This window comes from Gymnoscopelus microlampas (genome assembly GCF_963454915.1).
Source record: "Gymnoscopelus microlampas genome assembly, chromosome: 6".
Lineage (NCBI taxonomy): Eukaryota > Metazoa > Chordata > Actinopteri > Myctophiformes > Myctophidae > Gymnoscopelus > Gymnoscopelus microlampas.
In genome coordinates, this window is record NC_139943.1 from 39,162,629 (window position 1) to 39,183,874 (window position 21,246).

A 21,246-nucleotide genomic window follows, 5' to 3' on the forward strand; every position below is an offset into this window, starting at 1 on the left:
GAGTAGCTAAATGAAAATGTACACAGTACATATATTTTAGGATACAGGATAGGTGGGAAATAGTGCCCACTCGTCCAAGTTGTTCTTTCTGGTGCCATGCCCTTCTCTAGAGGTGTCAATGTGCAGTGCAAGGATAAATATTGTGTCTAGTAGACCTACAGCTGATAAAGCCAAGGTCAAACTGATTGTTTCCCTGGGCAACATGTAGTCTAATACGTATAGTATAGTAGTAGTGCCTATTTAAATAATTGTGTTGTGTCAAAGTGTCTGGACTGTGAAGGAGAAATAAGATAGGCTAATAATTGCTAATATTTTCTAAATTCTACTCCCTGCCACTGCCAAAGAGTATTAATAATATAAGATTTTGAATTATTAAGATGCAGGGCCTGCTGCATCCTAATCATTCTAAATCTTATTTAGAATATTGACACTGAAAAATGAATAAGTATTTCAAATTCCTGGTTCGATTGACTCGGGTCAGAAATGGGTCAGATATGATAAAATAAAATAAAAATAGAATCCTAAAATGACAGTTAAGTAATGCAATCCAGTCTATTAAACACTGTTTAAAATGAACAAAGATATGAAAAAGCATCTGCTTTTGATGGTGATCTGCCTCCATAGACACAATTAAGAACAGTGGGTGAAAATGAATAGACATTGTAAATTGTCCGATACAGTTGTGTTGTCCTACAACAAAGGACCAAATAGTGAGTGAGAAGAAATTATGCAATTAATAATTGTGTGCCTAATATAAATGTCTTTGACATGTAACCATTCCTTTTGTGGGCAGAAAATGTGCAATTCCAGCCTTGAATTCAGTCGTTATGACTGTTCTTTTGTTTAGTCTGTCCTACAAGCAGTGGTGGAAAAAGTAGTGAAATGTTTTACTTAAGTGAAAGTATCAATACTGCATTGAGGAAACACTCTGTTAGAAGTAAAAGTCTGGTAATAAAAATGTATTTGAGGAAAAGTACAAAAGTATTGGCATCAAAACATACTTAAAGTACCAAAAGTAAAAGTTCACTTTATGCAGAATGTCCCATTTCACAAGTTTTCACAGTGTATAAAAAGTATTTTGAAAATAGCAGATCAAAAGGCTATTTTCAAAAGGCTGAAATGTATATAGGGCTGAAGTGGGTAATCTATATTTTGTAATAACAATCAAAATCTACAAAGTTACTAGTAACTAAAGTTTTCAAATAATTGTAGTGGAGTAAAAGTAAAAGTACTGAAAATTGGAAGTACTGCAGTAAAGTAAAAATACCTAAAAATTGGACTTAAGTAAAGTACTTGAGTAAATGTATTCAGTTACTTTACATTGTTTTCTTTTGTTTACAGTACAGTGCCTAGCAGTCAGACAAGCCCTCACACAACACTTTACCAACGCCCTAAACAGCTGGTGAATTCTTGTGTCTCATCTCTCGTGGTATTGTCATAGAGTGCCTGCCCTCTGGTGGCAGTCTGGTAGAAGTGCAGCTTGGCTCCCGGTACTGCAGTGTATCCTGATCCGTTGGCAGACAGCGTGCTAGTGTTGCCAGTTGTGCCAGCCTTTATCACTTTAAGGATGGCAGGATCCGCATGGAGGTCAACGGTAAGTGATGGACATCACATAACAGTAACAATTCGTTAACAAACAAACTAGCAGATTTAGATTTATCAGGCAGCTAACAATGAACTGAAGAGGGAAGGACACGCCAAGGCCTTTAAATGTCCTCCACACTTCACATAGCTAGCTTATCCCTTCTTCCTGTAGCCATAGCAACTTGACTCTAGCTAGTTAGTTAGCCATCAAGCTAACATTAACTACCGGATCGATACCTGACAGACTTACACAGACGTTCGCCGTGTTACTAACATTGTATTACTTTACTGTTACGCGCCCAGTCAGTGATGAAGCTTGGTCCCTGATTTCATTTAATTCTTCGCTGTATAAGCTAATCGATTGGTCTAATTGGCGTCAATGTCATACAGCCACAAGAATGCTAACGTTAACTGAAGAGTTAACGTTAGCTGTGCCTGTGCCACTGATGATTAGTTATTGTGAACCATTAATGTCTCTTAAACACTCCTCTTGCACTCTGCAGATTCTTAATCTACTGAGAAAGTGGGGTTTATCGATCAATGACAAGAATAAAATCAAGTCAGAGGAAGTAAGCATCATGATTGGTTCTCTATTTCCTGGCTAAAGAGAGACATAGCTAGATTAAGAACACCCCCCTGTGTAGCATTTTAGGGCAGATCTGGAAAGGACATTTTGATTTAATCTAAGCTTTATTGACTCACACAAGTGCAATACCTACCGTTCAGATGAGCTTTATGGTTATAGTTACCTCAAGGTGACCTTCCATGCTTCTGTTATACGTTAACTAGACAAGATGCTTCTCCATTTTGCTAACTAACCAACCCATGTGTCGTGACCCGTGTGTGTGTGGGGCAATATTTGTCACTTGGTACTAGGGATGCAACTATTAATCAAACTAATTAGAATAATAATAAAACATCGATAATCGATCATTTAATAACATAATTAATAATCTATCCCTATTTTGGAAATGTCTTATAATTAAAATTTAAAAAATGCATAAAAAATAGAAATACGTGTAAAACTGTCAAATGTAAAGTTTTCCACTGTGTCAAAGTATGAAATAGGGCTTAATTGGTTACATTTTGTTGGCATCCTTAAAGGACATGAGAGAAATGTCATTGTTGAGTCTAAATACCTGCTGGCAGCCTGGCAGACAACCTTACATGGTGAAGGTTATACATTCCATTGGCACTATGCATTACTAACTCTTCTGAGACGTAACAGTCTCTTGACATCAACAGAGATGGATTAATCCTGCTCTGCCTTCTCAATGTCCTTTACAGATCAGCTCCTTCATTCATCCCCAGCACTACACAATAGATGTTGTTCTGTGTTATGCTTTACTTTTCAATATATTGAAATGCTTTTCTGTGGTCTTTTCTCTCTTGGACCCATGAGGCACAATATATTGTATTCCCTTTGTTGAGTATGTTATACATTACAGAGTGAACAAGGATTGGTCTTGTCTTGAATGTGATTGGGTTAGAGATGTATGTCCATTATATCTCATCATAAATGTTTTATCAGACCTGTCATATGATATGCAGTAATCAAAACTTGAAAAAGAAATATCCTTGGCTCATTCTGTTTTTTTGCTTTTGTTATAATGCATCTTGCTGTATCGCCTTATGTTTTGAAAAGTGTCATTATTGCTCCATAGAGAGGATAGAACATCTTATCTGGGTGGTTGAAATAAATGGCCAGATTTTCTACATTTACTGCTGTTTCACAGTGGGACAACATTCTGTATGTTTTGCCCTCCCCTAAAGTGTAAGTCTGCTGATACACTGGAGGAATTAGCATGGCTGGAGCACAGATTAAGACATCATGCAGGGATGTTGTCCAGACCTATCTACAGTAGGCAATCATTATGTAATTGATCCATTTGTTGCTTCGACCAGACCTTAGCCTGTTATGGTTTTGTGTATCTATGAAACTGGGTCAACAAGCCCACTGACCTATAAACAATTGAACATGTTAATAAGGTTATCCACATATCCATGGCAGTTTAAATTGGCCTGTTCTAAGACAAGTCTCTTTTTTCTCTTTCAGGTGTCGCGGGTCGTTGGAGCTCTGAAAACAGAGGCTTCAAGACCCAGGATGTCTATCCGTGGGGTGTGTATGACCTTTTATAGGCCTACAACTTGAGTAAAAAGAATTTTACTATTATATACTTGTACACAAGATTAGGCCTGTCACTATTATTACATAATGGCCTAATCACAATTATTTGAGATAATCGCAATTAATCGTTTACATGTTGAAATATGTTTGTTCATTTTGAAAGAAATTCAGAAATGGTGGAAATCGCTTGTAGATAGGCTATTTCCACTATTTTGTAACAGATTTCGAGTATAAGATATAAAATATGGTGTATTTTGGCTATGATACGAGGCAGTATTGATTTGTCGTACATTATTGATTTTGATTATTGGTATCGGTCATTGTCTGTCATGGACAGGAACACCATCTGGCCTAAAAGCCACACAATTAAATCGTTAATCGCAATTATTTGTATGACAATTAATATTGATGTAAAATGTCATAATCGTTACAGCCCTACACAAGATGTAACAACATTGGATGTTGTGGTTGTTTTGCCACAGATGCAGACGGTCACTTTAATCCCAGGGGATGGAATCGGTCCAGAGATCTCCCAGGCTGTTGTGAAGATATTTGAGGCAGCAAAAGTAAGCACTGATGGGGAAACTGACACTTTTTGATTATGAACTCCAAATAGTTGGTTACATAACAAAAACTACTGGCAGGGTCCACCTGTTGCGAAACAAAAGTGTAACATTTGGCTTGTAGATATAGTATTAATTTTGCAACCCCCTGAAAACGCTCTAGCAGTTACAGGACAACAATATTTTCAGATGCATATATCAAAAGAAGAATGCACTCAATAGAATGAAGACCTCCACCCATGTCTAAAATTCTCTCCACATTTCTCACTGTAAAGTTTGGCCTGATGGTGGTGCTAGAGGAACAGTCATGCACTAATATCAAACATGTTTCATCCTTTTTGGAGCATGACACAACACATTTTGTTAAGGTACTGTATGTTACATTATCATATTCCTGTGACTCAGGCACCTATCCAGTGGGAAGAGAGAAATGTTACAGCCATTCAGGGGCCTGGTGGCAAGTGGATGATTCCACCTGATTGTAAGGAATCCATGGACAGGACCAAAATTGGACTCAAAGGTATCCCAGTATATACACCCTTACTGTACCCACTTAAGCCCTATTTTATATAATTATACAAAAGATAAATGGTGAAAATAGCTGTGCAGTGTGTTGTGAACTTGTAGATCTGCTATCACTATTTTTGAACATTTTTGCTGTCAATGTAGGTCAGCTACAAACTTTTTTGCCTATAATGTCATGCCCAGAATAGTGATGCCAGATTGTAAGTGGTTATCCTATCCATGGTTTGAATAATTATTAACACTTTGCTGACTTTTAAAGTGAATCCTGTCTATCTTTTGTGAAAATCTGACAAAATGTGTCTCTAGAGCTCACACACTATGCTTCTGGAGAAACTCTGTCAGTCTACATAAAACTTGTCTGCTCTACAAAAGGTTACGGAGCACCAAGTACCGAGCGGTCGAAGCCCTAAAGGGGGAGAAAAATGTGTTTTTGTGTTTTGTGGGGGAAAAAAAGTTGAATACTTTTGCGTAGATAACACATTTTATGTAGGCTGGTGGAGTTTGTAATACATACGTACATGTTCAGTGTTTTGGGCTTTATTGTCAGATTCTTTCATGTTAAAGAAGCCTAAATAAGAGCGTCTGCTAAATGCCTAAATTGTGATTTGTAATTGTATTTTAATCTACAGGCCCTTTAAAGACACCAATTGCTGCTGGCCATCCCTCTATGAATCTACTGCTCAGAAAGACCTTTGACCTCTATGCCAATGTCCGCCCCTGTGTGTCCATCGAGGGCTACAAGACGCCCTACACTGATGTCAACCTGGTCACCATCCGAGAGAACACAGAGGGAGAATACAGTGGCATTGAACATACGGTGAGAACCATGGCTGTGTGTGTATTGTTTCCACAACTCAATTACTCCCTTTGTCAGTTAACATATAGGTATAACTCCTTCTCTTCATATAAACTGTATAAAGGCTAATATATATTTGATGACATTTTTTCAATTTACATTGGGACACGTTGCCAGCTTTTAGATCAGCCATCTTCACCGAATGTTAGCCCCAGAATAGGGATGATAGGGTTCAAGTGGCTAAGTGAAAATGGTATACAGAGCTGCTGCTTGTAATTTGTAGGTGTATATGCAAGAAAAAACATTCAGAATTAATGGAGTTCTCTGATTTCCATGTCTTTCTCAGATTGTTGATGGGGTTGTACAGAGTATTAAACTCATCACAGAAGATGCCAGCAGACGCATTGCTGAGTATGCTTTTGAATATGCCAGAAATAACCAGAGGACCAGTGTCACTGCTGTCCATAAGGCCAACATCATGTAAGTTATGTCCAGCACTTGGCAGTTCATCATGTTAATGTTGGATTTGAAGGATTTATTTTCCATTGTTTCCATTGACTCCTGTAGGCGACTATCAGATGGGCTTTTCCTACGGAAGTGCAGAGAGGCAGCTGAACTATACAAAGACGTGAAATTCAATGAGATGTACTTGGATACTGTGTGTCTTAATGTAAGTATCCTGAACTTTATCTTATATACTTGCAGTCAATATAGCACGATTGTTCATGCTTTCAACAGTTTATTTTTATTTTTGTTTTGCTTTGTTTTTACACAGATGGTACAGGACCCCACACAGTTTGATGTTCTTGTGATGCCCAACTTATATGGTGACATCCTGAGGTCATTTGTTTTCCTAATAGCTTGCAATTGTTCTTATATGACTTAGTTTATAGTCATAGTTAATATCTGTATGAAATCAAATTGTGTTAGATGATAGTGTTTAATGAATTAATATAAAGCACAATTGTATAGTCAGCGTATAGCATGGTGTATGTAAGACCTGATATATATACTCTATTTACTCTTGCAGTGATCTTTGTGCTGGGTTGATTGGAGGTCTTGGAGTGACTCCCAGTGGAAACATTGGCGCTAACGGTGTTGCCATTTTTGAGTCGGTGAGGAAAATAGCTTTTCTTTCCTCCAGCACAGATAGTCAGATAGTTCTGTGTTGTTGATATATAGCAGATTGTCAAAGTACAAGTCACGCAACATAAGTTTGCCTGAGGCCATAATTCAGCATTTCAAGGGTCATCGTGAAACATTAACCCTGACAATGACAGAACATGATGTGTTTACTGTCAGGTTCATGGAACCGCACCAGATATCGCAGGAAAAGACATGGCCAACCCCACTGCTTTGCTCCTCAGTGCAGTCATGATGCTGAATCATATGGGCCTGCACAGCTACGGCAAGAAGATCCAGGCCGCCTGCTTTGATACAATCAGAGAAAAAAAGGTACACTAGGCGCCTTTGCTATTTCCTTCTTCTACGAATTCCGGTGTGGTGATTTCATCATGTATGGACCTCCCAGTACAGTAAAGAGTGTTCATTTACAGTAGAATTACTCTTTGGTAGAGGTTTGTGTTCTGTACTACTTACCTTGCCATGATGTAACTCCAAAGTCTGGTGACATACCTTCAATAGTTGCTCTGTTGATTAGAAATGTATAATACAAAATATATGTATATTGTTTTTATTTCACCTTATTGCCAGGAGTAGTCCCATGTTTACAAGGGAGTCATGGACAAGACAGCAGCAACACAAAATGTATCGCTTAAAATAAAGATAAAACAGCAACATAAAAATCCATTTTAAAACGGATTTAAAGATTAGTAGCGTTTAGTAACAGGAGTACAGTGGTCAAATAGTCCATTATCCAGTTTTTTTAAGTTCTCCATACTGGTGTCCGAGTAGCTCAGTCGGCAGAGAACTCGCCTTGGACTGCAAGGTCCCGAGTTTGATCCCGGGCACTGCCAACTCAGCGCATGAGTGGCACTGCTTGGGTAACTAAGTTGTGCGGTAAGTACTGAGAGCTGATAGTAGGTGTTGCGCTCCACCTCAGCAATCCATCTCTCAGGGGTCTAGCACATTAAAAAGGACATAGACACCCTCGTTCTTGGCCGATACAGACAATCTGACCTACTTTGTTGCTCACACCAATATTCTCCTCATTGTCTTCCATTGCACAATGAGACAGGTCCCAAACTCTCTTTTTTTCACATAAACAAAATTGAACAAAGCACTTTATGTAACATTACAAAACCACTGTATTTTTTATTTAGTTTTCAATAAAAATGTCAACGGATTTTTACAATTTGAATTAGTAAGAAGATCCAGGTTCAGGACTTTTAAATAGAAAAATAGACAGGAAGTTGACAGAAAAATAAAATGCTGTGTCAGGTTTTGCAATATTATACATTATCAAGATGTAATTTTTTCCATTTGTTAACACTTAACCTGCCAGAGTTATTTCAGATTTTTTGCAGTTGTCTGCCAGAGATTTTTCATTGAAATTAAAAAAGTACTCAGGAGCCGAGATACAGAATTTTTAAGTTTTAAGTTAACAAGGAAGTGGATAGGAGTCTAGATCTTCGAAAAATCATATCTCCTTGGTCTTTGGGTCAAATTTATTTTTTATTTTATTTTATTTTATTTTTTAAACGCATATATGTGTTATTGGCAGGCAAGTGATGGATTCTATAGAACGCATATATACGTTATTGGCAGGATATGAGTTAATATCCTTCCAAGTCGGCCATGACCATATTTTGTATTTTAAAACAAAATGCCAGACGGCTGGAGGATTGATGAGCTAAAAGAGTGAGTTTGAGACCTCTTTCACTGTGCAATGTAAGTCAATGCACTCACAGTGAGAAGAATGTTGAAAACAATAGAAATGACAATATTATTAATTATAATAATATAAAACATTACTGAATTCCAGAATTGGTTGAAAACAGGGTAAGAAAAACGTTTTTGGGGGGAGATATCACTTTCTCAACAAAGGAGCAACTGTTGAAGATATCTCGTCAGTATGTGGAGTTACTGTATCATGGAAATGTAACGACACAACCCAAACCTATACCAAAGTGTAATTTTGCTAGAGTGTAAAATTGGAGCCTTACTGTATGTGTGTTTATGTTATCTGTTTCAGGTTCTGACAGGAGACCTTGGGGGAAAATCTAAATGCTCCGAATTCACAGCAGCCATATGTGAGAAGGTGAAAGAGGCAGAGTAAAGAGATACTAAAAGGGAACCACTGTCAGGGGTTAGCTCTTTCTCTGTACTGTCACTGTAATACATGTTACTAAATAGTATATTTACCTCTATGGGTCCTATTTTGGGACCGGTGTACTGGCGTCAGGCACACACACAGCCCACTGAGGCAGTTGACTCCACGTCACGCCAGTGTGACTGTTTCCTCCAAATTGCGCCCTCTAAACAAGATTCAAGAGTTTGTGTTTCTGAATGTTTATTTTTAATGCTGCAAACACAAGCACCGTCTTAAAACCTTCTGACCATTTCCACTGTACATGTGTGAGATACATTCTAAATGCTGAATCTGATATATTATTCTATTATTTATTGGCTGATGTTGACTGCTGGCCTGATCACCGAGTATAAAAATGGGACATAAAATTGTGTGTAATTGCTGTTAATTATTTCAACCTAATCAGGTGTTAAGCACATTTCATTTGTTACTGCTAATGGCTAATGTTATTCATAATCAGTAAGTGCTTATATCATGTATTGTTGTGGAAGCAACTATTACATATCACATGCTCCTTCAAACGCAAGGCTTCAATATGACTCCCATCACTCTTATACATGTAACGATTGTTGTGTAGGAATAGTGTCAGAACACAGGAAGTAGAACAAAATACAAAAATTGGCATTAGCCCTATACAAATATTATTACAACAAATAGTGTAGCATAAAATAGATAAATTGAAATGAGTTTAAGGCAGTAATTGATAAATAAAGCTCACTATGCTCAGCTTTATATTTTTATCAGCCCGTTGCACTGCACAACCCCACTCTGAAGATGTATTATCAACTATTAGTCTCTAGGATACTGCCATAGTTTGCTCTCAAATAAAATTGAATTATTTTCTCTCCTACTTCTGCCTTTTACATACAATGAAATGTCATTAACGAAAGACCTCTCAATTAAAGGGATCATGTGGGTGACTTATTGACTTTGATAGCAAGCTACATTTACACATTAAAAAACCTCGGCAAGATACAATACATAACTCTTAATCTATGTACAAGTTCTGTATTTCATTGTGGTACATCTCCAAGATAACAAGCCGACGAAGCTTCATTGTGGGACCTAGAGGTTGAAAATAAATGGGGGGAAAAAAACAATTAATCCTGACTAGAAAATGACATGACTTTGTCATTAATACAGTAAGCGGACAATGCCATTAACATTCACTAATGTGTTTAGGAATCAATGTGGCCTTGAATTTACCTAGCTCTCCTCCTGAGACGGAAAAGTCCCTCCTCAGAATGATCCATTTCTGTATGCACTGGGCATTGGAGGTGGCTGCATTGTTGACTCTGTTGATTCCCTCTTGAATAGCCTGGTACACTTCCTTGTCTTTGCCTCCAATGATGTCTGACACGGTGGTTGCCTGGCTCCCCAGCTGCTGGCAGTACTCTACAGCCTCCACACTGAGCTCCTCTTTGGGCTCCAGGCTTTCCTCACTGCTGCAGCACTAAAGTTGAATTACACAAACCTTAGTTATGGCATCTTTAATTCATAATTAGTGTCGAGTGAATATGACTGTTGTGGCCATTTATTTTAGCATTTTTTACATTTATTTTAAATTTTTAGTTTTAGTTATTGACATTTACATCACTTCTTCACATGAGCCCTCATTATTCACAAGTAAAATAACACAGTGAATACCCATGAGAGCCGATGATTGGAGCAAATGTTCTTGGAAACATAAATTAAAACAAAAACAAAAAATGGTTTTCATACTCGTGTACACAACTAGACATTTTATATTAGCCAGATTGTTCCCCTTCCTGTAAAAGGCCTACAACTGTAAACAAAAAGGTTATTGCGATACACGATATGGTTATGGCAGTGGGGGTAGGGGGTTGTTGGCAACAAATGGGGACCCAGGGTATGGCCACCTCTAATCAATTTGATAGTAACACAAAATCAATGGGCTCAATGTCTCATTTGCAAGGACGTTTCCTTGGTATGAAGCATTGTTAGGAACATCTTATTACAGTAGGAAGCATAGTTACGTCCTAGTTAGTTTCCTTGCATGGTGGAAATGTGGGTTGGCTTTGGCTGCATAGAATATACCATAAGATGAGGCTGGGTACTCATATCAAGTTATTTTAATTTTTTTTTTTACTTCCTCAACCTCAGGTTCAGTTTCTTCTTTAAAATAAAACAAAACTACAGATAAAAACCAAAGCTGCATCAAAAGATATGTTACTGCACTGTTACTTATGTAAGTTACAATTCATGTAATCTTTTGGACAAAACTGGAGCCGAATAAGGAACATTCCTAACTAAGTACCAAGGTAATAGGCTGCATCCTTCCAATGACACAGAGCCTTATTTGTCTCAAAAGACTTGTTCTTGCAGTGCATGAGATCGGGGCCACACCACATGGATACAAATATTCTGAAAAGGACTGACAGACTGTTTAAGACTCCTTGTGCATTTGATTTAACCAGGCCCTTTTGTAGTTGCCTACCTCATTTGATCTGACTTTAACTTTGGTTGTTATTTTTGTTATTTAGACGTGAGGCCAATTCTAAAAACGCCTTCTAAATCCTGACCCAAGTTTTCTGAAAAACTTCAAATATTCACTCAAAAATGACAACAAATGTATGTTGCTATATACTACTGTACATAGCAACAAGAACCCCAAAAGGGGTTCCCGTCCTGAAAGCTATAGTTACAAATAGGGGATCCCGCAAGGACCATTTCAACCTTGTTTTCATATAATTGTTTCTGTTCATTATAAGATTACACCATTTTTGTCTACTCAATCTGTGTCTCAGAGGTGGGCTGTGGACAGTTCAGAAACCCACCTACATCATCGGTACTATTTTTCTTTATTTTTGTGTGCTATCTTTCCAGTAAGAGAGAGGCTGTAGTTTATATTAGCTTGGAATCCCATCGATGATATCATTGGTAGGAAAGTTTCTGAACTGTTCATAACCCACTCTTAGAGTTAGCACAGAGTGTGTTGATGGGAATGGTGCCATCTTACAAAAATGGGTAAAAACTAAAGATATGTAAGATGAAAAACTTTTCCCCCAAAATACTGTCAATCCATCTTTCTCTAATCAGAACCTGTTACAGTGGTATCACACTTGACCTTTGGTATAACATTATCATAGTCACAGCTATTCATGTGCATTACCTTTAAGGTTAAAAGCAGTGACAAGAACTTCTTCTTGTCCCCTATCAGCATGGCATTGCTGACGATAGGCAGCTCCTTCTTCACAGCCTCTTCTATGGGAACAGGTGGGACATTCTCTCCTCCTGCTGTGATGATGAGCTCTGAATAGAGAAAGGTCACCGTGACATCTTTGCTGTTTGTGATGCAGAGCGCAGTGACAAAGTGTACAGTGACCCGCTCCCTTATCTGAACAGAACACCATGTACTGTAAATGTGGCAGTTCTAAGCTGAAATTGGCAAACTCAGCAATTTGCTGTTTGTGTGACTGTCCTACCTTTTATCCTCCCTGTGATGTACAAGAACCCTTCCTCATCTATTTTCCCCAAGTCTCCAGAACGTAGCCATCCATCTTCATCCAACGCCTCTCTGATCTTGTCCTCCATATTTAGGAAACCCATGAAAACGTTACGTCCCCAAAAGCAGATTTCTCCTGTCCCCGCAGAGTCTATGTCTGCTAGCTTGTACCGGCAACCAGGGACCACCTTGCCACAGCTGTCAGAGAAATACACAGAAACGCTTACCCTGTTTACACTTTACTTGTACTCAGAGTGTAAACGGGGTAAAGATTGCCAGTATGTAGGACATATTACTATTAAATTGAAATGTGGGACAATAACTGAAATCACAGGACAACTAGCAAAAGGGCGGCCTGGGCCGCAGCGAGGCGGTCCAGGCACCCTAGGCTGCAATGCCAGCCTGACAGCGTGTCGCGGGTTCGACTCCCGATCCCGACGACCTTTCTTCTTAGGCTTTTCACAGCAATTGCACACTGCATTCATGATCTTGTTCCAAAAATGTGGTTTGCTAAATTAGACCTGCTGGTGGCGCTATAACAGGCCAACGTGAAAAGGGGGGCATTTCTTCCTCAGCCTAGTGGGAATGTGCATCCAAAATTTCACGGAAATCGCACACTGCGTTCATGATTTGAGGAATTTTGTTCAAAACGGACCTATCCTGCAAACTTTGTAAGCCAATGTTAGACAAGTAGGATGGAATATGAAATATCGGACACATCCATCTTGATCACAAGACTATAGAGATACTGTGTACCGATTTGCGTGTTTTTTGGACATCATCTGAAAGAGTAAGAGAAAAACATTTGTTTTACAAAAGTCAGCCTCCTGGTGGCGCTCTGAAAGGCAGATGTGAAAAATGCAGCGCAAAGGTTTTTCCTTGGCCTCTAGAGAGTGTGCGTGCAAAGTTTCACGCAGATCGGTGCAGTTATAGGTAAAAACGTGAATCGGCCTGTTATAGCGCCACCATGAGGCTGATGTGAACGTTTTGAAGTGCCATTTCTTCCTGGGCCAAGTGGGAATCTCTGTGGAAAATTTCACGGAAATCGCATGCTGCGTTCATGATTTGAGGCATTTTGTTCAAAACGAACCAATCCTGCAAACTTTCGAAGCCAATCTTAGCCAATCAGGATGGAATATGGAAGATCGGACAGATCCGTGTTGATCACATGACTATAGATTTGTGTGTTTGGACCAAATCTGTAGGAGTAATATCCAAAAATGTGTTTCGCAAAAGTCTGCCTCATGGTGGCGCTATGACAGGCTGATCTGAGAAATGTGGGGCAGAGGTTCTGCTGTGGCATCCAGGGAGTGTGTGTGCGCAGTTTCACAGCGACGGGCCAACTGTGGCTGAGATTAGCTGCTTGCAGACAGAAGGACGGACGGACACACGGACGGACGGACGGACGGACAGGGGGCAAAACATACTCTCTCGCCATGCCTTTCGGCCTGGCGGAGACAATAACAATTTACAAAACAAACCATATCAACCTTTAATATCTTCTATCTTAAGTCAGTAAGTCAGTGACATTGAAAGTTATTAAATTGTGCAAGAAATTCAGAGTGGTTCAGCAGTATTGAGAAGCTGGTCAGTTTGAGGAAAGAAGCTGCAGTGGCGTCATGCAGTCTGGGTGATGGATCTGATTCTGTACATCTCCGGCCGTTTGTCAGTTTGGTGAAGAGGTTTTAAAAGCCATAATTCAAAATGAATACTGTTAGTGTGATGTTTATCTGCTTTAGGCTTACCTCGGTAGTTTGTAAGCTTTGGGACCAGACATAAAGTGTGGTCCTGTACTCTCACTCATGCCATAGGCCTCATACAATCGGATGTTGAGGCCTAGGAAGAACTGCATGGTTTCAGTAGCAATTGGTGCCGCTCCAGAGAAGAATTTCTGACAGCAAGAGAAGCCCAGCTCAGCACGAAGCTTTTCCAGTATGAAGCTGTTTGCCAGGGCAAAGAGAAAGGGCTTCTCCTCATTTCTAACAGGAAAGAAAACATAGAATGTTGTACGGTACCATGAATGTATAGGCCTAAATTAAATGGATGTCTCTTAAGTATGGGTGTGGATGATTTAGAATGTAGAAGTATTTCTACTAGTCGTTTAGGTAGAGCTGCAGAGTTTTTATACAACAGATCAAAACGATAAAAATGTTGTCAGGATACAACACTACCTTTATGCTGTTGAATAATAACGTAACCGCATTAATCCTGGTATCCCTATTTTGGGCACATTAGAGGCCAACATTCTCAAACAACGCCTAGTGGTTCATTTAGACACGTGTTGCACAGCCAAAACTGCTCACGATATAATGTGTTGTGAGCTTGTAGATCAGCTCTTTTCGTTGTATGATGTATCAGGCTTAAGTGGTTAAACTCCATCAGTACTTACTTTTGTGTACACGTTTTATTTGTTTCCAGGCTGACAGACATGGCCCATGTTACCATTTTCTTTCTCACATATCCACACTGACTAATTCCTTCCTTTATCTTCTCCATCATCTTCTCCCACACCCGTGGGACACCCATGTGAGATGAAGGCTGGACTTCTTTCAGTGTTGTTATCAAACTACCCTAAAGAAAGAGGGTATCTTCACTTAACTCTAATAGAAGTGGAAAGTAATACTCTACACACTACACAGTAATATAATCTCAATAATTTAAATGTACAAGAAATGTATCCAACATTTGTGCACTCTCAGAGGTACAGATGGATACATTAACACAATTACACAGGATATTACAGTGTAAATGATGTACTTGAGTTTTGAGTAATACTCTATTCACTGTCTGAAGAATATTTTATTCGGTAAATATTATGTGTACAGTATTTTATTTTTGTGTATTCTTAGTCAGCAGTGATTATACTGACTTTAGTATATGGTAGCAAACTGTAACCATCACCATAATGACCTGAGGTCTCTCCTGAGAATGAGACCTCAGGTCTCAATGAGATTACAATGAAATAAAATAAAATAAAATTCAAACTCCAAATACATGATTGTAGTGAAACATGTGAAATAGATATGTCAGTACATTTGATCCCTATGAAAAAACTATTCTTCTTTTCATCTTTGGGCTGTTGTCACACATTTCAGAAGTAATCAATTCTAAACTCATGACATTATACCATGTAGGGCCTATGCTTACCTTTAGGGCATCTGGCTGTGCAAAGTATACGAGCTCTCCGTACTGGATGCCCGTCCACAGGTCATAGATCTGGGCTGCAATGTGACTCAGGGGCAAGTAGCTCACCAAGGACTCCTGTTTAGTGTCAGCAGGCTGCATGTCCCCAACTCTGCTGGCATGATTGGCAGTCCATGTGATCTAAATGCATCAGAGTGTTGGTTGGACAGGGTGGGAACTTGGCTATGCTATATGCCTTATTACAGTATGTGTCTTTTGTAGGCTATTGTACAGTTCATAGTCTGACTATGAGCAGGTAAACAGTCACCACTGACCTATTCACATGCCGGCCATTTTGATATTACATCACATTCAGGGGGGTGAGAAACCCCACCCTGATAATGGCCAATAAAAACGTGGCAACAATATACAGTGCATGTAATTGTATTGAAATACTGTAATTATCTGATTTGTAGACAGATAAGTAATCACACTATTCTTACATTGTCATGGCTGAGCATGACTCCTTTTGGCTTGCCTGTGGTACCAGATGTGTAAATCAGGGCACAGCATTGATTGGCTCTCTGACTGCTGATAATGTCATCCACTTCTTCCTCAGAAACATCGAGACCCAGCTCAATGAACTCCTCCCACTGTCCCAAAACACCAACATACAATAATTATGTGTCATCATCTGAATTCAAAAGCCACTTCAGTCAGTGTAATAGGTTTATGTTTCAGAATTTCTTACAGAATACAGATTGGGTAGCTTCTGCTGGAGAGGTTCACTGTACTGGACTATGGCTTTCAAATGCGGCAGTCTGTCACGTATCTGTGGCATAAGAGTAAAGTGTTTGTTGTATGACATATTGCTTTGGGTCAAGCAACATGTCATACAACACTGAAGCATAAATTAGTCTTAAAGGGATAGTTCACCCCAGAAGAAATTGCAATAATTTGATGACCAGCGGACCGGTAGGCAGCGGTTCCGGTAGGAGACACAAAGGAGACTCTTTGTGTCTCCTAACAGAACCACTGCCGGTCATCAAATTATTGGCTTAGGAATGCAAATTTTTTTTTTTTAAATTCAAGTCTCCATGGGGTGACAAATCGATAGAAAAAAAGTTATTGTGGGGGTGAACTATCCCTATTGCATACACTGAAGTAACGATACCTGCAATATCTTATCCAATTGCTTTTGGTTTTCCACCACAATAATGTTAGCTTTGGAGTCACTGGCCACATAATAGCAAGCCTCTGGGGAGTTGGTTGCATAAATCCCTGTCATTATCCCACTGCAAGGAAGAATATGAAATATTACTGAGGTAGAAAAATAACATAAATGAAGTTAGCAATGCATACCTAAGGAGAATGTGAGGGATGTAGGGAAGTAATGTATATATTGTGCACAATCATTGGTTGGGTCAGTTCAATGCAGTGAGTAAGCCATGCCATGCTTGCTACTGTAGCTATAGAAGGTCTCTTTCTCACCCTGCAATGATGGCGCCAATCGCTGAGAAGAACCATTCTGCTGAATTGAATCCTAGTATGGCCACTCCATGGAATCGTTCTAAACCAAGCTGCACACGTTTCCATAAAGAATTATTTCATAGACACTGATACCTAATTTCTAGTGAGCGTTACAATATATATAAATATAAATATGTATATTAACAGTAACACTATTTTTGGGAACTATACCTTTAGAAAGCTCTTGGCTGCTTTCCGACAGAGCTGATAGTACTCCAAGAAAGTGACCTTTTCCCATTTGTTGTTTCTCTTGCTGGCCAGTGCATACATACTTCCATATTTTCCCACAGAGGCTTTGAACATCTGATGAACTGTGACAGGTTCTTCTGGACAAGATTCTTCTATCCTCAGCCTGACTGAGCCACTGGCCTCAGAGGTCCAGAGAGAGTCCGCTGGAGCAAGACATGCACTGGACAGCACCTCTGCTATGCTCTTCTTCTCTAGAGAGAGAGAGAGAGAGAGAGAGAGAGAGAGAGAGAGAGAGAGAGAGAGAGAGAGAGAGAGAGAGAGAGAGAGAGAGAGAGAGAGAGAGAGAGAGAGAGAGAGAGAGAGAAAGAGAGAGAAAGAGAAAGAGAAGAGAGAGAGAGAGAGAGAGAGAGAGAGAGAGAGAGAGAGAGTTTAAATCCATATTCAAATCCAATACTTATATCAGCAGGATTGGATTTCCATCTGCAGACCAATATTAGGCAATAACAGTAGGGTCTTTGGACAAAGAATCCTCCACCATCACAGTCCTCTTATTCAGCAGACCCCTGCTCTGTATGCAGTGATGTAAAGTAACTAAGTAACTAGAGTATTTCCAATTTTTAATACTTTTACTTCTACTCCACTACATCTCAGAGGCAAATATTGTACTTTTACTTCACTACAATTGAAAACTTTAGTTACTAGTAACTTTGTAGATTTTGATCATTATAACAAAACATACATTAACCACTTCAGCCCTATATATATTTTCAGCCATTTGAAAATAGCCGATCTACAAGCTCACAATGCGACACATTGTGAGCTTGTAGATCTGCTATTTTCAAAAGATTTGAAGTAACAGAGTAGTTCTGCATTGCATGTATTGATACTTTTACTTAAGTCAAACATGTTAGTACTTGTTTCCACCACTGCCTGTATGTAACTCACCAACAGACACCTGCTCTTCATCCTCTTCCTCACCGTCAGCCATTGACCCCTGAGCTGAAGACACGAGACTGAAACACAGAAAAGAAACTCACATGCACCCCGCTGCTTCACATTCAGCCGGTGGTCCCATGGATGGGTGGTCCAGGCTGCTGTTCACATTGGATCACGTAATTCTGATTGTTTACCCAGCACAATGTCAGGCTTTAGGTACACTGTAAAATACTGAGTGGTGATTGAGCTCTGGGAGTGTGCAAATGGATAAATGAACACTGAGGATTTGACAGTGTACTCGCAGATAAACCCCTCTCGCTGTGCTTGACAGAGTAGTTCACTGAAAGACTTTTCATTTACCACCAGTTGCTGCTAGACAGATAGATAGATTTTCTTTTTCAATTCAACTATCCAAACAATGTTATTTTTATTCTCGGTATCTCCTGTGACAGACCTGTGACAAACCTGTTTGCTTTGCTTCAGCTGTCACACATTTACCACATGCTGTTCTACCCCCCCATTTCACTCACATACACCAGCTGTGTTTGCGAGTGATTGATTACTCTATCTGTACCTTTGTTAATTTCCCACAGAGGTAGTACTCAAATGGTAGTACTCAAATGGTATCAAAATGTACTTAAAGTGCCAATAGTAGAAAGTACTCATCATTCATTGTGAGCTTGTAGATCGACTATTCTCAAATGGCTGAAATGTATATAGGGCTTAAGTGGTTAATGTATGTTTTGTAATAACAATCAAAATCTACAAAGTAACTAGTAACTAAAGTTTTCAAATAATTGTAGAGGAGTAAATTACAATGTTTGCCTCTGAGATGTAGTGGAGTAAAAGTAAAAGTATTGAAAATTGGAAACACTCCAGTGAATTAAAAAATCCTCAAAAGTGTACTTAAGTACAGTACTTGAGTCAATGTAGTTAGTTACTTCATACCACTGATTTCCCAATAAAAAGTCAAATTCTATAATCTAAAATGATTTTAATACCTCTTTTAACCCGTTGTCCTGTTTTGGGCTTATCATTATAGGCAAACATGTATTTGTTTTTCTTTTCTTCCCAAAAAGTGAAAATAGCAGATCTACAAGCTCACACTGCGTGTAGATAGATATATAGATAGATATATCCTGGAAAGATATATCTTTCAACAAGTCCATCTTTTGTGTCAATGTCAATGTGTTCACACTTCTCTATTCAACAACATCCACATTAATCAAGGCCTTGATTCAATTTGGTTCAAAACCAATGCATCCTCCCAAATTCACAATAAACAAAACAAATTAAAACATTTTCCACAAACCCCCACATTAGCCAGGTGACGAATATATCTTTGGTTTCACCAACAGATGAGTGGGAAGGTCCCTTTATCTTCCTCACCTTCAGGCTGTCTTAAATCACACTTATATATCCTGAATCCCTTCTCAGATAACATTACACTTCCCCCAACAAACTGTATGGCCTGTGGTATTCAAACAGCTGTTTAGACATACCAGTTGTCCTAAAACTAGGTTCTTTTTTATCTTTAACATAAACATCGTCTCTAACAAGAATTTTCACAAGTAGCGATATAGATAGATGATAAAAGATAAATAATCTGCAATAAGATCTGTAATTAGTCCAAAGGCTTTGAAAGAGAGTGGCATCAGTTTATTGACTCACCGCCTCCTCAGTAAATGGTTTCTTACCTGATAGTAATGTTAGCAACATCCTCCTCATTAAGAAATTCCATATTTGTTTTTATTAGAATAGACCTTGCCGTGTCTTCACAGCTGGTTGCACTGGTTTGGATCCTTTCAATTCACCCAGAAGAAGTTGTGTAGTGGGCTGTAGAAAAATAAAAGTTATTTCCCCATGAGATAAGCACCACTTGTAACAGCATCAAACTCCTTGGGAAGGAACAGAGAATGTGGTCATGAAAGACATGCATGCCACCTTGTTGCTGATTACAAAATGAAGTCCAGTGGTCTACTCTCCCAAGAACATGTACAGAATATGAATGAGTTTGCCTTTTCATATGTAAAACAGTGGGACTATAATTTTCTCTTTAATCACATGCCATGGAAAGAGGTCCAAAACAGTTCAACAGTTTTCCTATAGTGGATCCAGCAAAAACTGTATGAAGCATTCACCAACTGTGGTTATATAATATACTGATATTATATTTTATTAACTTGCTTTTGTACTTGCATTGTTATTAGTCGTTATGTACTTTTTCTAGGTGTTTTCATTTAATTAGAAACTTCCATAACGTGAATACTAGTAGTGTGTACAGAACTTGAAACTTGAAATTCAGGTGGAGAAGAGTGGAATAATACCCCCAAAATTAAATCGGTTCATAGTTCATACTGTGTGTAGTTCTATGAAACTTTTGAAAAAGTGGCTCCACCTGAGTAAAATATCAGAATGCATTGGTTGGGTTTATCTGTGGAATATGTGTTGATTTCATGTGATAATGTGCTAAGTATGCATGCTAGCCTACATACATTCCTATTCCATCCTGCCTGCTTTAGTCAAATCTACAGGACTGCAATGGAAATAAATAAAGTTCTTTATTGTGATACCCTGATAGATTAAGCATTATATGCATATCTGTGTATTGTATTGTATCTGTAGCTTTCAAATGTTGTTAAAACAAATTATTTTATATGGAAATATGTTGGGGAACTGTGGAATAGCGTCCTTAACTATATATTACACTTTGTTATATTTGTCATATTGAGTCTTGGGCCAGGAATGAATGACGAGTTCAAGATGAATTAATGTATGAGTTCATCATTAATTAAGCATTAATAACGTGTGAATTTGCATGCTCAAGTAAAGTGTGACACCCCCCAGTCATTACAGTAATAATTGAATTTATTAAATCAATTAACAATCAGCCTTCATGTAGGCTAACTGCAGTGGTGTAAAGTAACTAAGTACATTTACTCAAGTACTGTACTGTACTGTACTGTACTGTTCCAATGTTCAGTACTTTTACTTCTACTCCACTACATCTCAGAGGCAAATAATGTACTTTTTACTCAACTACAATTATTTGAAAACTTTAGTTACTAGTTACTTTATAGATTTTGATTATTATTAAAAAACACACTAATCACTTCAGCCCTATTTATATTTTGG

At 38.6% G+C, this 21,246-nt stretch overlaps 2 protein-coding genes across 2 annotated transcripts; one reads left to right on the forward strand and one right to left on the reverse strand.

The window, feature by feature from the left end:
- Positions 1 to 1,462: 1,462 nt before the first annotated feature.
- On the forward strand, positions 1,463 to 9,702 carry LOC311047268 (isocitrate dehydrogenase [NAD] subunit alpha, mitochondrial-like). The gene is made up of 11 exons (XM_084059923.1): positions 1,463 to 1,594; positions 3,641 to 3,703; positions 4,195 to 4,278; positions 4,681 to 4,795; positions 5,430 to 5,617; positions 5,943 to 6,076; positions 6,164 to 6,266; positions 6,372 to 6,436; positions 6,627 to 6,711; positions 6,899 to 7,051; positions 8,751 to 9,702. Exons 1-11 carry the CDS (start codon positions 1,568 to 1,570, stop codon positions 8,832 to 8,834), a joined length of 1,101 nt encoding a protein of 366 aa, XP_083916049.1. The 5' UTR covers positions 1,463 to 1,567; the 3' UTR covers positions 8,835 to 9,702.
- Positions 9,703 to 9,852: 150 nt separating this feature from the next.
- Positions 9,853 to 19,852, reverse strand: acsbg1 (acyl-CoA synthetase bubblegum family member 1; the record flags this gene model as incomplete). The annotated part of the gene is made up of 14 exons (XM_084059568.1): positions 9,853 to 9,932; positions 10,074 to 10,320; positions 12,001 to 12,140; positions 12,314 to 12,531; positions 14,079 to 14,312; positions 14,723 to 14,904; positions 15,481 to 15,657; positions 15,960 to 16,109; positions 16,208 to 16,288; positions 16,631 to 16,751; positions 16,948 to 17,036; positions 17,158 to 17,426; positions 18,121 to 18,188; positions 19,809 to 19,852. 14 exons carry the CDS (start codon positions 19,850 to 19,852, stop codon positions 9,856 to 9,858), a joined length of 2,097 nt encoding a protein of 698 aa, XP_083915694.1. The 3' UTR covers positions 9,853 to 9,855.
- Between the last annotated feature and the right edge of the window lie 1,394 nt (positions 19,853 to 21,246).